The sequence below is a fragment of the Sardina pilchardus genome, chromosome 14, assembly GCF_963854185.1.
Source record: "Sardina pilchardus chromosome 14, fSarPil1.1, whole genome shotgun sequence".
NCBI classification, from domain to species: Eukaryota; Metazoa; Chordata; class Actinopteri; order Clupeiformes; family Clupeidae; genus Sardina; species Sardina pilchardus.
In genome coordinates this window covers 28,247,576-28,263,803 of record NC_085007.1, presented here as the reverse complement: position 1 = coordinate 28,263,803, position 16,228 = coordinate 28,247,576, and the positions used below count along the sequence as shown (strand labels likewise).

At 46.4% G+C, this 16,228-nt stretch overlaps 2 protein-coding genes across 2 annotated transcripts in view; both read right to left on the bottom strand.

The window, feature by feature from the left end:
- The window catches only part of LOC134101406 (serine/threonine-protein kinase PLK2-like), a gene marked incomplete in the record, with an annotated part of 6,647 nt that extends 5,277 nt beyond the window's left edge, over positions 1-1,370 (bottom strand). The window contains 4 exon segments of the mRNA XM_062555056.1: positions 316-445; positions 582-698; positions 787-894; positions 1,164-1,370. Coding sequence (XP_062411040.1) covers positions 316-445; positions 582-698; positions 787-894; positions 1,164-1,352 — 544 coding nt within the window.
- Positions 1,371-2,424: 1,054 nt separating this feature from the next.
- On the bottom strand, positions 2,425-15,695 carry LOC134100780 (adenine nucleotide translocase lysine N-methyltransferase-like). Its single transcript, XM_062554193.1, has 6 exons — positions 15,549-15,695; positions 14,738-14,907; positions 5,641-5,745; positions 3,874-4,014; positions 3,448-3,498; positions 2,425-3,297 (listed from the first exon to the last, which is right to left on the bottom strand). The coding sequence occupies exons 2-6, from the start codon at positions 14,894-14,896 to the stop codon at positions 3,139-3,141; spliced, it is 615 nt and encodes a 204-aa protein (XP_062410177.1). The 5' UTR covers positions 14,897-14,907; positions 15,549-15,695; the 3' UTR covers positions 2,425-3,138.
- Between the last annotated feature and the right edge of the window lie 533 nt (positions 15,696-16,228).

Here is a 16,228-nt window from a genome sequence, read left to right as displayed (position 1 = left end):
GAGAGAGAGCGAGAGAGAGAGTGTATGTGTGTGTGTGTGTGTGTGAGAGAGAGAGAGAGAGAGAGAAGTGTGTATGTGTGTGTGAGAGAGAGAGACAGAGAGAGAGAGAATGTGTGTGTGTGTGTGTGTTGTGTGTGTGTGTGTGTGTGTGTGTGTGTGCGTGTGTGTGTGTGTGTGTACATGTGTAGGGTTGTCCAAAATGGGGGGCAAAAGAGACATGGACACATGCGTCAGATGTCTGTCTTCCAGATGAACACAAAACAAAGAATGGAAACTCTGATTAAAAACTCAATGAATGGTGGAATGGTAATTTACCCAGTTTCAGGTCTCGGTGTAAAATCTCCTGCTCATGTAAGTACTTCAGTCCAGCCACTATCTGCTTTAGGTAGTATCTGACCTCTGGCTCCGTAAGGACCTTGCGTGCTTTCAGTATGTGAGCCAGAGACTGCAAGGAAAGGGAGATGGTTCGTTTTTTTCAATGAGCACATTTTGAGTTATCATCTGTTGCTGGTCAAACATTCTCAGCATGGTCATTGGCATGCAGAATGGGTAATTTTCCCCTGTCAGTGTAGGCAACTCACCCTTCGGCGGCAGTACTCCAGAAGAATGTAGATATTGTCTTTGTCCTCGAAATGGTGGTAAAAATGCACAATGTGTTTGTGGTGGAGTCCACGGTGCAGCTCAATTTCTTTGTCGATCTGGAATTAAAGGAGGATGTCGTTCACATAACAGGAGACAAAGGCCAAGCCAACGACAGTGGTCTAGGCGAGAGACTGCTGCATTTACCTTCGCCCTTTGGTGCGGTTTGGAGACGCGAGTGTGTGGAATGATTTTAGCAGCGTACACCTTGCCAGTGACCAAGTCCGAAAATTCATAGCACTTGGCGAAACCTCCCTGCGAATGCAACATCACAGTTAATTCCATCGATTGAACAGCCTTAACACGTTCCATATACAAGAAGCTACATCATGTTGAACGAACCTCTCCAATGAGCAAATCTATGCGTAGCCTATACACTAGCCAACATCCCACCCATATGCCATCACATAATTGACTTCACACTGTAAATAATGAATTAGATCTAGTTACACCTTGACACAACAGAAATACCAAAAGGACCGATCTCGGCGCATCAGTTCGCCACCACAGTTACTGTAATTTACCTTTCCGAGCACTTTCCCTCTGCAGTAACATCTGCCCGTCTTGTAATCCGTAACAATCCGAGATAGCTCCTGATGGGCATGTGTGTGATGCTCCGATTTTTTCGATCTCAGGTCGGCTGCTTTTGACCTCTCGCACATGTTGTTTTTGCCGTTAACAGGTTGGTGAGCTAGGGTCCGTAGTATCTCCATTCCACCCGGTCGCGCAAGGTAAGAGGCGCGACTAGTGCTCGAAGAGGCTTCTCCAATGGCTTATAACAGCCCCGCCCAATGTAGAATACCCCGCGGCGTCATCATATCAAAGACTGAGTTAGCGCTATGAGGGGATTTGGTTGTGCATAGTCACACTGAGAAATTCTGGTCAGATTATGTATTAACATTTTTATGCTCCTGCCTCCAGAACCGTTTAATATTTTCTTGTAAGGACGGTTGATTTGGCTTCCATGAATTCATATGTTCTCTTTCAGTAGCCAACATAGCCTACAGTACATACACGTACAATAGCGAGCTGTCAGTCCAGTTTGTGAACTGATCCTAACTACACCATAATTGGCTTGGTTAACGAGATATTCTGAGGGTAGCTTTGGTTTTGTAAAGACTTGTAAATACACAAATCCAGAGCGCAGCCATGTCAAGTTGAGAACCTTGTATAACGTAATATAGCTTTAACGTGTACAATACATAATTTTAGCCGCAGTCAACAAATCTAGTCTTCTGTAGTCTTCATATTTCTATCTACCTGGACATATCCCTGATCTTGTTTCTTAAAACTAAGACCTATGCTCTTTTCCAAGGCCTCTGTAGGCTACAATATGAAGGCTTCATTGTACAATGCCTATATTCTCATTGGCACGGCTATAAATCATAAGATTAACCTGAATGGGGGTTCACCAAGGATCGCACCCTCCTGGTCCTTACATTTACTGTGGGAATTTAACAGAATAGACACATACCACAGCAGCAACCGGCTCTCAATGGGGACAGAGTGCCATCTACTGGTGACAAGAATGCTACACTCTGTATAGTTCGTGTCAAATACAGATATCTTAGATGAGATTCCCACACTGCTGCTGTGTTGATAGTAAGATATGACGGCAGGGTATGAATGTGGTATGATAATGATTCAACTCTGATATTTCTCACATTAGCCACAAGCTAGCTCACTGCAAGGAAGATGTGGTCAGTGAGGGAGGGTGTTTCTGATGCTCTCTACGAGCTGTACCAACCAGGCAGTGAATAAATGCAAGTGCAGCCATAATTTATTTCATGATTTATTTCTCTGGGGGCAAACAGGCACTCACTTACGCAGTGCAATGTGGAGTGGTTATTTAGTCATCATTAATCTCTGGTCACATTCAGTCATTCCTGGCCCGAGACCATGCAAGATGTGGGACGAGAACAGGGGAGCCAGACCTGAGGTGCTTCTCAACATGCCTCCTCGATCCTCGATGCTCGATCCTCGAGGAGCGTTCCCACTGATCTATAACTAATACTGGATAGTGGATAGACTATTCCATTGTTGCCGCCCCATCATTCTTTATGTAGATCAGTGAGGATTGAGGCCAGAGGAGCGAGGGAGGACGTATAAAAGCCCAAATGAGAGGCACCCCTGATCTCTCTGGACAGTGAGTGGCTGAAAGTCTCTCGGCGCTTGCATGCTGGACATCTCATGGTTAGGCTGCTGCAGGTGGTTTTTGTTCCAGTGGAGGTGAGATTTGTGACTGGCTTCCAGTAGTAGATTTCTGATTGGGTGGTGTGCATACCATCAGAATTGTGGATTCTGGATGACGTGTGTTCAGTTAGACTGGATTAATAGCCTTCGGTAGGGTTGTGATTGGGTGAAATGTGCTCCACAAGACTTATGATTGGGTGGTATGTGTGTGTTCCACAAGACTTGTGATTGGGTGACGTGTGTTCCACAAGACTTGATTGGCTGGTGTGTGTTCCATGAGACTTGTGATGGGGCTGTCCCAGTGCTTCACTCAGATGATCTTGGTGGCATGTCATAGGCCCAGACCTGCTCTAGACCCGCCCCCTGTACACAGCTGGGCAGCCAACTGGGGAAAGGGTAGCTGCAGACGATCACTCTAGCGTTCGGGGGGAGCTCTGCCCTCAACTTCTGCTCCAGCTGTTCCATCTGACACAGGAGAATGAGACGAATACACACACACACACACACACACACACACACACAGAGAGACACTTTCTTAGTCAGTCAATCATATTTAGTGTCACATAGAGTATATATTCATATATTTTCCGGTTTGAATTGATGAGATTGGCTTACCACAGCAGGAGCCAAGAACACGGTCACATTCTGGTATTTAGACATGTCAGTCTAAAGGGAAATACGTTTTGAAAGTTAAGAAAATAAAACAGAACATGTCATTGGCATTTGAAAAAAATCTGAAGGCTCAAGCTTGGTTTGTCAAGGAGTCGTGTACACACACACGCACTCTCTCTCACGCGCACACACACACACACACACTCACACACACACTCTCTCTCTCTCACGCACACACACACACACACACACACACTCTCTCTCTCACGCACACACACATACACACACACACATATGCACACACACATGCGCACACACACACACACACACACACACACACACACACACATACACACACACACACACAGATACTCTCACATAAACCAAACTTGTCCGTGCCCCTCACTAAAACGTTGAGGTGTCCATGACCTTCCAGAAGTCCTGATTGAGGAAGCGGATGTGTGTGTTGGGGATGCCCCTCCACCAGGCGCGTGCTCTGGAGTAGGCCAGCAGCATGGGGTTGATCTCGAAGCCTGTGCACTGGAAGCCCATAGAGTAGGCGCCCAGCACCTGAGGGCGGCCGCAGGACACACAGCGTGAGCATCACACACTCACCGAGTCTGTGTATAGCGCACACAGTGCTGCATGCTTACACTAACACTAGAAATGATTATAATCAGAGGTGGAAAACTCCAGCTTCAGTGAGTAAAAGTCCCATCATGTATTGGTTCTACTTGTGCACTTATTGTACAGTAGCACAGGTGATCTCATCAATTAGCTACTCTACCTAGCTGAAGAGTTGTGCTAATTAGATTCAGCTGGTTTAAATGAATGGTTGGCACAGATATGTGGTAGGACATTTACTTTCTGAAACTGGATTTTTTCCCCCTGTGATTATAATATAAGATAATAATTACTAGATAATTATCATTAGCCTGTGATATGATCACACATATTACAGTACATGTCGGTATGGCGTATGCGTATTTACCCTGTTCAGGTTCGTTACGCATTGCGGTCTGAGGCCCACCCAGGCAGCAATCAGTGTGCCGTGGGGGCATATGTTTTTTATGAGAAACAGTCACTTCACAGCCTCACATCAAACTAGTGGTAGAGGAAAGGTTAGCGATCAGGTACAGAATTAGGGATACTTCAGCGGACACGTGGAAGAGGAAAGGTTAGCGATCAGGTACAGAATAAAATATACTTTAGTGCAGTGTTTCCCAACCTTCTTTCCTTCTGTCTAAGACAAGCCAGGGCCCCCTGCATTGTTCTATTCAACAATCGGGGTCCGGGAATGAATTATAGCCTAGCACGACCTGAAGGTTGCTTACACAAGTTCAGTACACACAAGATCAGAGGTAATAAATAGCTACATGTATTTAAATGTGACACAAAAATATGTTTTTAATTTGGATTATACAGAGTTTTGATTATCCAACTGGGTGTGTTATTGGGATTTTATACATTTAATGTGCGTAAATATAATTTTGGTAACCTCACAACCTCAGCCCAGGCAGCAACGTGCAGACCTCCTGCAATCTCTGGCGACCCCTAATGGGGTCCGTGGACCCAAGGTTGGGAACCACTGCTTTAGTGCATACAGTGTCCATATGCACGTTACAGATCACATCAGCGCTGACCCTTTAGGCTTTCGTCCAGGCTGCAGGAAAACCGTGTGTCCTACTGCACCTCTGTGCATTAACTACATGTGGAAGTGACGAGAAAATACAAACTACAGTATGTATTCATGCTAATTATTTCTTTCAGCACCCGCTTTAAAGCAGAGTGATTTGGGATAAACAAAAACATGGGCATTTTTGCTGTGAGTGAGTTAGACCTGTCAGCCTGTATCTCTCCTTTATCTAGACTGAATAGGGTAACTGGTCTAACCCACCTCCAGTTAATTATGCTAAGCTAGGCTAACTAGTCTAACCCACTTCCAGTTAATTATGCTAAGCTAGGCTAACTGGTCTAACCCACCTCCAGTGAATTATGCTTAGCTAGGCTAACAGGGTCAGAGGTTATTGCACACACAACGACAAGGCTGTGTATCCTCTTATCTAACCTTAGGGTCGATGGGGAAAAAAGCTACTATCCCAAAAGTTGTGGTGTTCCTTTAAAATATAATCAGCAACTGAAATAAACAAAAATGTTTTCATTTGTGCAGTTTAAAGGTAATAAATGATCTCTCACCAGGCGGCCATCTCCTGACCCCAGGTCTGCCAGCTGGCCTCTACGACCCTTCAGCAGTTTCAAAACATTCTGAGTCTGGTTTTTCGGAGAAGGCATAAAAGGCACCTAGGTGAATGACAACAACATAATTTATCAATGTAGGCCTACTGTATATGCAGGGGTAGACTATACTGTACATGATAGCAGAAGCAGTTCCACCTATATGGCCTGACTGCCTGACACTTGGCTGTTTGTCAAATCTCAATTGAGGTTCTACACAATGAGTGTCAGGCTGGTCCCGTTAAAAAACGAAAAAGAGAATTACAAAAACAAAAACAACAAAAACAACAACAACAACAACAAAAAAAATAGAAAAATACAGCTGGACATTAGGCTACATTCTGCATCAAAAGCATGACAAAGAAATAAGAAAAAACAGCTGTGTTAAAGGCAGACCAGCTGGCCGGCTGAAATCAGACAGCTTCTCAAATCTCTGTTGGTACTGAGAGTTTGGTCTGGGGAGGCTTCATTCACTTCTGATTCCCAAGGGGCGTAACCAGTAGCAAAATCAACCTTGAATATGTACATTGAACTCTCGTCAAATCTTTTCAGACGGACAGCAAACACATCTTGCTTGTGACGTTTTAAATGCAGTTGTTAACTCAGTTCCAAAGAATATACACTTTCATGTAATTTAACCGAACTGACCGAACTGCTTGAACCCTGTTGGATTCTCTAGTGGCAGCGTTGTGTTTTAATTCTAATGTCTGAATTGAATATGGTCAATAAAGCTTGACGGCCGGATCAGGATCGGCGATTAGATGATTTATTGTAGATGGTCATCTTATAAAGCCCGCCCCAAGTGGTCGTGATTGGCCTCTGGGTTCTTGATGATTTGGATATCAGCTTCAAAGAGGAGATCGCCAGACAGATTTGCTAACTGAAACACGCTAACAGGTTTGTGTGGGTTCACCCAGGCAGAGCTCCAGCATCCAAAGGTGCCAGGGCCTGTTCTCTTGCATCCCAAAGCTTCACTGGCCTCACTAGCAAATCCTGATTTTGACACAATAAGAACTAATATTGTATGCCATTTATGAATGAGTTAACGTAATATCTCTTGCGGAAAATATTTTTACAATGCAGATGCGAGCCAAAATCACCCTTACAAAAAAAACTGCATGACTTCAAGTGTCCAAACTTTTGGAGGAAATATGTGCCGTTCTTATGCAGGTACATGTAATTCCGTATTTTGGACACAAAAACTGTATTGTAGCCTACTACGTGTACTTTACTGCAGAAATGCAGTCTTTGGATATGAATAGTAGTGTACTCTACTGCAGTATTTTGTACACTACTGTAGGCCTACTGTAGGCTAGTATAACATGCACTCTACTTTGAAAAAACGTCCGTATAACTGCAGTTCTACCAGGAAGACTCAGTAGACAGAATAGAATCAGATAACAATTTAATTTGAAAGGAGTTGCTAGAATACAAGTATAGAAAGAGTTGGGGATAAACATCAATCTTTGGCGCAGGCCCCCGTCTCGAATCCGTCCAGGGATGAACGGAACTCAGATCCTGCTGGTCGAAGAAGCAGGGGCGAAGAGCCTACCCCCCGATGTCGAGACCGGGACCAACTGGCGGCGGTGGTTGTGAGGGAGAAGGTGCAGATAGCATGCTGCGGCTGACAAGATGAAGACTGCTGGCCATGGTGGCTGGAGGGGTGGTGGAGGGAACGACGAAGACGGCGTACTGAGTAGCAGAGAGAAGTGTTAGAAAGAACAGTTTTAAAACACCCGCTGAATTCCTATAGGCTAGCACTGATTGAATGAATCGAAGATTGGGGGTGTTCCCCGAAAATGTAAACATGGCTATGATTCGTTACGTGAATGAATGGGTGGAGTAAGAAAGATACACTACGAGTCTCCCTAGTAGAACTTTCGCTGAAGCTATCATTTCTACCAGGAAGACTCAGTAGACAGAATAGAATCAGATAACAATTTAATTTGAAAGGAGTTGCTAGAATACAAGTATAGAAAGAGTTGGGGATAAACATCAATCTTTGGCGCAGGCCCCCGTCTCGAATCCGTCCAGGGATGAACGGAACTCAGATCCTGCTGGTCGAAGAAGCAGGGGCGAAGAGCCTACCCCCAAAGAATGAAAGATGCCCGCCAGGGCAGTAACTCAGTAACCTAAATCTGAGAGAAGAATAAAGATTAATATACGTATGACATTACATTTGATTACGTGCGTGGGCAGGGACGATGAGGATGTGCCTAGCCGTTAGAGTGTAGATAGAGAACTAAAGGGGAATTGTTAAGGGACACTTTACATGTTTTCGCTATTGTGGGGTGAAAACAAGCCAGGCGACCAGCGTCTAGGGCAACCTAGACCGAGCGATGAGCCGGGCAACCGGCGACCAGGGCAACCTGGACTGTGAGCTGGGCAACCAGCGTCTAGGGCAACCTAGACCAGTGTGATGAGCCGGGCAACCGGCGACCAGGGCAACCTGGACTGTGAGCTGGGCAACCAGCGTCTAGGGCAACCTAGACCGAGCGATGAGCCGGGCAACCGGCGACCAGGGCAACCTGGACTGTGAGCTGGGCAACCAGCGTCTAGGGCAACCTAGACCAGTGTGATGAGCCGGGCAACCGGCGACCAGGGCAACCTGGACTGTGAGCTGGGCAACCAGCGTCTAGGGCAACCTAGACCGAGCGATGAGCCGGGCAACCGGCGACCAGGGCAACCTGGACTGTGAGCTGGGCAACCAGCGTCTAGGGCAACCTAGACCAGTGTGATGAGCCGGGCAACCGGCGACTGTGAGCTGGGCAACCAGCGTCTAGGGCCACCTAGACCTTCGTGACGGGCCGGGCAACCGGCATCCAGGGCAACCTGGACTGTGAGCTGGGCAACCAGCGTCTAGGGCAACCTAGACCGAGCGATGAGCCGGGCAACCGGCGACCAGGGCAACCTGGACTGTGAGCTGGGCAACCAGCGTCTAGGGCAACCTAGACCGAGCGATGAGCCGGGCAACCGGCGACCAGGGCAACCTGGACTGTGAGCTGGGCAACCAGCGTCTAGGGCAACCTAGACCAGTGTGATGAGCCGGGCAACCGGCGACCAGGGCAACCTGGATTGTGAGCTGGGCAACCAGCGTCTAGGGCCACCTAGACCTTCGTGACGGGCCGGGCAACCGGCATCCAGGGCAACCTGGATAATGAGCTGGGCAACCAGCGTCTAGGGCAACCTAGACAATGTCACGGACCGGGCAACCGGTAATCAGGGCAACCTGAATCATGAGCTGGGCAACCAGCGTCTAGGGCCACCTAGACCTTTGTGACGGACCGGGCAACCGGCATCCAGGGCAACCTGGATAATGAGCTGGGCAACCAGCGTCTAGGGCAACCTAGACAATGTCACGGACCGGGCAACCGGTAATCAGGGCAACCTGAATCATGAGCTGGTCAACCGGGCCAAGTTTAAGATACCACAATAGCTACTGGCATGCTGTGCCCTTTTAACTGATCAGTAAATGTGTAAGGCAAAGCCTGAATATAACCACCGCCACCAGATTATGAATAGTAAATTGAATGGTACCTTAGTTATTGTTGACAGTGACTTCTGAACATTGAAAACGTCATATGGGGTTAGTCTGATGTAGCGGAATAAGCATCAGAGGACCATCTTCCCAGAGTTTTGATGGATGAAGATGAAAGCCCCTTTTGGGCTGCGGTCGTGGCTGCGCCGATGCGGAAGGAATGAGTGGTGAACTTCTTTGGTGAGAGATTGCATATAGGTTACGCAGAACATTGGCTGGGTGCTGAACCAGGAACGTGACATTACTGAAACATCTGATGTGATAACAGAGGTAAAGCAGGAGGGACGTGCGGTCATAGTTTAAGATAATTGACCATGGAGACAAACGGGCAAACATTATTTATTTTAGCAATTGAAAGGTGGAACCTGACTCAGAGGAATCAGTTTTGGATATTTAAGGAATAAGGTGAAGTGAGTGGGGAAGAGGATATATCAGAAAGACAGAGATGCGTAAGGGGTCGAAAGACTGAATTCGTAGTGAATTCGCCGCACCGAATGAAGCCATGAAAGCCATCCGAAAAACGGCCTCTAGTTGCAGCCACGTAAGGCGAGTGGTAGCCGTGTTTAAGCGCTGTCACTAAGCGGTGCAATATCTGCCGTAATAGGAAGGCGAGAATCAGTTGAACGCGGGGAGGAATTTGAGATGCCTCTGAGGAGAAGACGAATTTGAAGATTTGAAAATAGACTAGGGAAGCCAGGGTCGTGGAGTCTGGCGTGGAATTGAATGCCTGCGAGTGTTTTCCGAATGGAACAAGTTTGAGGCCACGATGATCCGACGATACACGAGAAATGCGCAGACAGAAAAGAGAACGGGAAGGGCAGCGTGTGGTGGTGCTGAGAAAACATAACGAACCAGGACCAGGCAGAATAATAAGCGTATAGGCTACGATTCGATAAGAGCGGATGAAGCAGCATCAGATGAAAATGCGAGACATTCATCGGATCATTTTATCTGCGAACCACAAATCATTGTAAGGCCCCCAAAGCCGAGAGATGGAGCGGCATCCGTGAACAGCTTGAGAGAGACTGACGAGTCGGTGTGATCGTTATAATAAGAAATGCTGTTCCAATGCTTCAGCAACTTGGCCCAGAAGCCGAGATCCGACCGACAGCCCGAATTGAGAACAACGGAGTCGGATGGATTTTCCACGGAGTGGGCCGGGTCTAACGGCGAGATGTAGGCTAAGGAGCGCCCTTGCTGGATGATGAGCATCGCTAAATTCAGGTGGCCCAGGAGAGAGAGGAGTACTCTCTTGGTCACCGTACCGACTGAGAGGGAAGAGTCGGACACTTCGCGGATTCTGGTAAATTTTTGACTGAAAGCAACGAGGAGTTTTCGTAGGCTACCTTAAAAGTGTTTCCAAAATCATTTCGGTGGTTTATCATGCTCACGTTTTACCAGGCTACCTTGGAGAGCGTAATCAGATATGGCATGACGGCTTGATTTGAAAACCTCCCTGTTACTTTAAAACGAAAATAAATCATTTAGTCCATACAGCGATGAAAATTATTGGCCAGAAACAACACAAAAACACCCAGTCAGTCTTCGAGCAAGGTATGCTGACACAGATAGACGGAATACTCTGTGACCTCTCTCAAGTCCTTTTTCACAATACGATGCCCAGCATCCTGACATCCTGGACCATGAGCTGGGCAACCAGCGTCTAGGGCAACCTAGACCAATGCGATGAGCTGGGCAACCAGCGTCTAGGGCAACCTAGACCAGTATGATGAGCTGGGCAACCAGCGTCTAGGGCAACCTAGACCAGTGTGATGAGCCGGGCAACCGGCGTCCAGGGCAACCTGGACTGTGAGCTGTGCACTGTATGGTGGGTTCACCATTGCAGACAAACGGATTTAAAAAATTATTTGTCCCAATCTCCATCAATATTCCTAATAAACGACTTAAATAGACATAGCCTATATGTAGGCTGCACCACATGCCATTCTTATGCCTTTGTTTTGACGTCCATCCTTTTTAACCCATTAACTGAGTATGTTACTGGAGCTCCAAGGGCAGTTCACATTCTGTCGATGGGTTCTCCTATGCTGTCAGTAGCCTGTGTGACAAGGTCTCAGTGTTTCTATTTATGTAATGTTGTGTAATGTGTTGTCTGTCATGGTCATGTTATAGCTGGGTTGCTTTGATGAGCCCAGGACAATTTTCCCCATGGGGACATTAAAGTAGGCTATACTCTGTTCTGACAACTCGTACAGGGTGAACGGCACTTCAGCTTTCACTTCGCGGCCCTCTGTCGGCTATAACGAAGGTGTGTAGCGTAGTTCGATTAAATGAGACATCGGAAACTACAAATTTGACTCGCTTCGATGTCGCGAAACGTCTTACTTCATAAGCATGCAACATATTCTGCCTTGTCTGTTGTTTGCTGGATAAACAATAGCGTGTGTGCGACAGAAAAGTGGATGAGTGTTGCTTTAACAGAGTCGAGGATTAACCCAAATCCGAGAGGTGACGGGTCTTTTCGGCAGAAAGGAGGACCCCTTGCTAGAACGTTGCGAATGACGTCCAGAACTGAACTGGTCTCAGCTGGGAAGTTAATTAAGTAAATAGTCCAGGAGGTGCAGAACGAACGGTAATTGACAGACATTTAACAAAAGCCAGCACAGCGCTTCTGAAAGCAATTAAAATGTGAGGACTAGGCCTGATCCTGCACCCGAAAGAAGCCTTAGCCTACAGCAAAGTAGAATTTCGACTGCCATTTTACGCAGAGGCCAGTCGGGGGGTGAATTGGCATAGCCTGCTTGAAGCGTCGGTAGACTAATGACGGCTTTAGCGAGAAGAGCGCCTTGACCAGCGATTTTAATGAGGTGAATAGCATTATCCGGGAGACATAGGCCTAGTGGAGAGAAGGCTCGAGAGGAATCATTTCGTGGACCGGATTCGGAATGAGGTGAAGACATGTCGAAAATCAGCCTTTTCTTGCCGAGTAGCCTAGCATATAGCCTTTCCTTATAGCCACGCCGAGTGAGTTTACACGGAAAGGGTGAAAAGTGTCCAGTCCAGCGTGATTATAAAGCGAAATATAACAAGCGGACTTGGCAGAGAATGCATTGTGATACTGGTAGGAAATTGTAGGCTACCTCCGGCCATGAAGGTAGCCTATGAATCCAGTTCTATTCTGCGGTCAGGATAGCCTACACGCTGCAGATGACGTCGCGATACGGACCAAGCAATCGGATCAGAATATTTTTAAAAGACTGAACGACATCGCAATCTACGAGTCGACGATCGATTGCGGGAGATGGCAACAGCAAGGAAGCAAGATGTCTTTACCTTAGAGAATGATTTGCCTGAGTTGTGTAGGGATGGAGACAGTGGAGGGAGCAACGAAGCTCCTGCCGAGTAGGAGCAGGGAGAGCTGTTGCCAGAGAAGCCGGCGAGACTTGAGTGCCAGCTAAAACTGTAGTTGGGTTAGCCACAGAAAAACCCGTGCTGGTGTTTGGTGCTTGGAGGGGGACGAGCCACTGGATGGCGGCGGGGGCCGTCGGTGCTGCAGACGGCGAGGAGGACAGTAGAGCTTGGCGCTGGCATCCCAGCGCCTGAATCCTGGAGTCGATTGCTGTGATCGACGCAGTAAGAGAGAGAACCGCGTCCAGAATGGGTTGAGGCGATGCGGGAGAGGCCGGGATCGGAGCAGTAGACTACCTCGTAGGCTACGAGGCGCTGGAGTGACGTGCTAGGACGACCGGATGGTTAGCAGGGGAGACGAACCAGCAGACATGGTAAGACAATTGTCTTTAAATTACGTAAGAAGAAAGTAAGCAAACGTTGACGACTGAGCTTTGAACGACGAAGACGGCGTACTGAGTAGCAGAGAGAAGTGTTAGAAAGAACAGTTTTAAAACACCCGCTGAATTCCTATAGGCTAGCACTGATTGAATGAATCGAAGATTGGGGGTGTTCCCAAGGGGGCAGCGAACGTTCTGAGAGTGTAGACAGTATGGCGGCCGCCATGCTAACGAGAAGACCGTGGCTAGCTGGCCATTCCATTGAATCCTATGGGGCGTAAGCGCCACTTTGACATCAAATTACGTTAGAGCTGAAGCGTTTTAAGCCTTTATATGAACATTTTCTATTGTCGGGGTACATACTACATTGTGAAATTGACATAATAATCTCGTAACTGTCTTATCGGCTGAGTAATTAACGTTTTTCCGAAGTCAATGCTAAAGTGTTAAAGGCGCATGCGTCCAGCGAGAGTAAAGCGTCGCCATAGGTCAGACTCGGTCAGACTACGTGCCTACGTCACATGTACGACAACTGAGCCTGCGCAGGAGACCTATGACGGAATAAGAAGACCTAAAAAAACCATAGACCTAAAAGAAATGGACAAACAGACTCCGTCGTTCTCAATGAGAGGGGGCTGAAACAAAAATTCGTTTCCTGTTCATCGTACTGCGCAGACTCGCAGACGTTAGCCTGCTGTAACTCGTCTGATAGATCGAAAACCTCTGAAATTGTTAACGTTCGTTTTTTTTATATTATTATTATGTGTACTTGCCTCTAGGTAATGCTTTACCATATCAAACAGTAGGCTACCGTAGGCTACACGCATTTTCACTGATCTTGCGAATGACTCTCCGTCATGGTTTTCGTGCAGGCTCACTCAGCTTCTTATCCAAACATTACGGGCGAACGTTAGCTTCCCTACAACAGACATGCTAAAATACTTCTTTACGGGAAACCAACGTAATATACGGGGAAGAAGTGAATTAATTTTGCCTTCGATACCCTATATAGAATACACAGAAGCTATAAGGGAGACAAAGGGCACATGTTACATGAAGTTATGGGATCGCAAAAAAATCTGAAATCTATGGCCGTCCAAGGGAGTTAGCAGAGTGTTGATCACCAGCTCATTTCGTGTTTCTACTTCCGGGAATATGCCTGCCCCCTTGAAAAAAACCGTTGAAATTTGCTTCCTCGGTCTCTGCTGCCGTCTACGTGATAGCTCTGTCCATATCTTTTACTGTCTATGGGTGTTCCCCGAAAATGTAAACATGGCTATGATTCGTTACGTGAATGAATGGGTGGAGTAAGAAAGATACACTACGAGTCTCCCTAGTAGAACTTTCGCTGAAGCTATCATTTCTTTTTTTTTTTAAGAACAGGGTCAAAGCAGGTGTGATTCACAGCCAATTACAGTGACTCAGAGAAGGCTTATGGTCTCAAAACAAATAAATACTGTACAATGCACTGTGCCATTGAAATATAAATGTTATTTCAGTTAGGCCTACTGAGTGACTAACATGTGTCATTTGGGAATGCTTCGTGGCCTTTAAATGTTGGCTGTTGGCCATTTGTGGTGAGTCAATCCTGGACTACTGCTGGAAGTTCAGGACATTATGAAAGTGAGTACAATATGGCTATAAAACATTTATTGTTAAAACATACAGTAGTATGCAACATAGTTTTCTAAAATATTTGTGAGATAATGTGTAGCCTAAGTTGTGGTGTGAGTGTTAAGGATCTAATCACATGGGTTGACCGTCATCATACCTTTAACCTGATGGGCACTCGCAGAAAACCTGGCAGGGCGAACATGACCCACATCCCATAACCGCCCGTGAACACTGCCCCAGCAGCCATGGTGAGGTGGCGGGTATTTTTAAAACGCGGGGTATGATCTTGAAGAAGTACCTCAATATTATCCTCCATTCTGACACTCCCTGTGGTAATATAATGAAACACTCGTTTCAGTAAAGAGCAGTTGTCGGTTAAAATGGTATTTATTGTAAGGTCTCTTTAGCAATGTTGCTGCTAATCCACATTTTGTAAGTCCTGTGGATAAAAGCGTCTGCTTAATGAATAAGGATGAATGAATCAAGGATCAGATCAGCAAACTGCAGGCTAGACGTTATCAACCGCCCACGGCAGCTTCAGTAACTACCCGACAGTTTCTGATGCCATCACAGCGCTCATTCGTAAACTGTCTGTCATGGTGGTGCTGGTTTATTTGAGGTCAAGAACACACAGACACCAAAACCAATTTAGGCTGCCATAGACTCTTTTCATGTCTCAGCTTGTCATTCAAGATTGCATAGCAGAAGCTCAAAAATGAATATTTTTTTTAATACAGACGCCGGTCACTTTTAGAGGCGATAGCCTACGGTTAATATAGCCTATTAAAATAGCCTACGCCAAAACTCGTGTACAGTACATGGTCAACGTACGTTAGGAATGATTTAAAGTCAACCGGCTCGCATGCAATAAATTGTAGCGTAAATTCGTATTATTTGGTAGCTAAATAGGCTACTAAAGACAAACACTGTGCATTCGCAGAATTTGACAGGTCAGATTGTAACGTTACCTTACGAATAGTTACCACGAGTAATGGAACTGGTTCAGTTTACGGAGCACCCGACTGAAACAGGTTATGGCCAGGGGCGCCACATATTTCAGACACTCAGGCAACTTAAAGGAAAAGTCATTTAGTACTTCCTTGTTTTTAAACGGATTATCTGTCCGTTTCAGTTTCAGAAGACTGACAGGCAGCGAACCAATAGAAACGAAGATAAACACCCAGCAGCGCTCGCTGAACTCACGTAGTTTACGCATATCCTGACGCACGCACCTACGCAGGCTGTGGCCAGCCTACTGGCTAAATTGTGACATCGAGCCTGGCACAATCAAGAATAGTCATCATTTTAATTCACACTGTTGGAAAGAAGTCAAGCTAGTGCAAATATTCCAATAGTTTTACACCCTAGTCTAGCCTATACCCACCCAAGACAATGAGTATAGCTCTTGTGCATATAGCGATGCTTTTTTATCCAAGCTATGATAAAGGCAGCTGGCTTGTCATGTGTACGTTTACACCCGAGCAATTTAAGGTATCACATGTGGCTACAACCTTCTTGTCTCCATAGCAACACATGTGAGCATCATATTAGGAGGAGAATGTATCAGGCTATGCTTAGCCTACCTGTGTGCGAAAGAATGAGCAAACTGTAACATAACATGTGCTTAATTGTAATTGTAGGTGTCTCT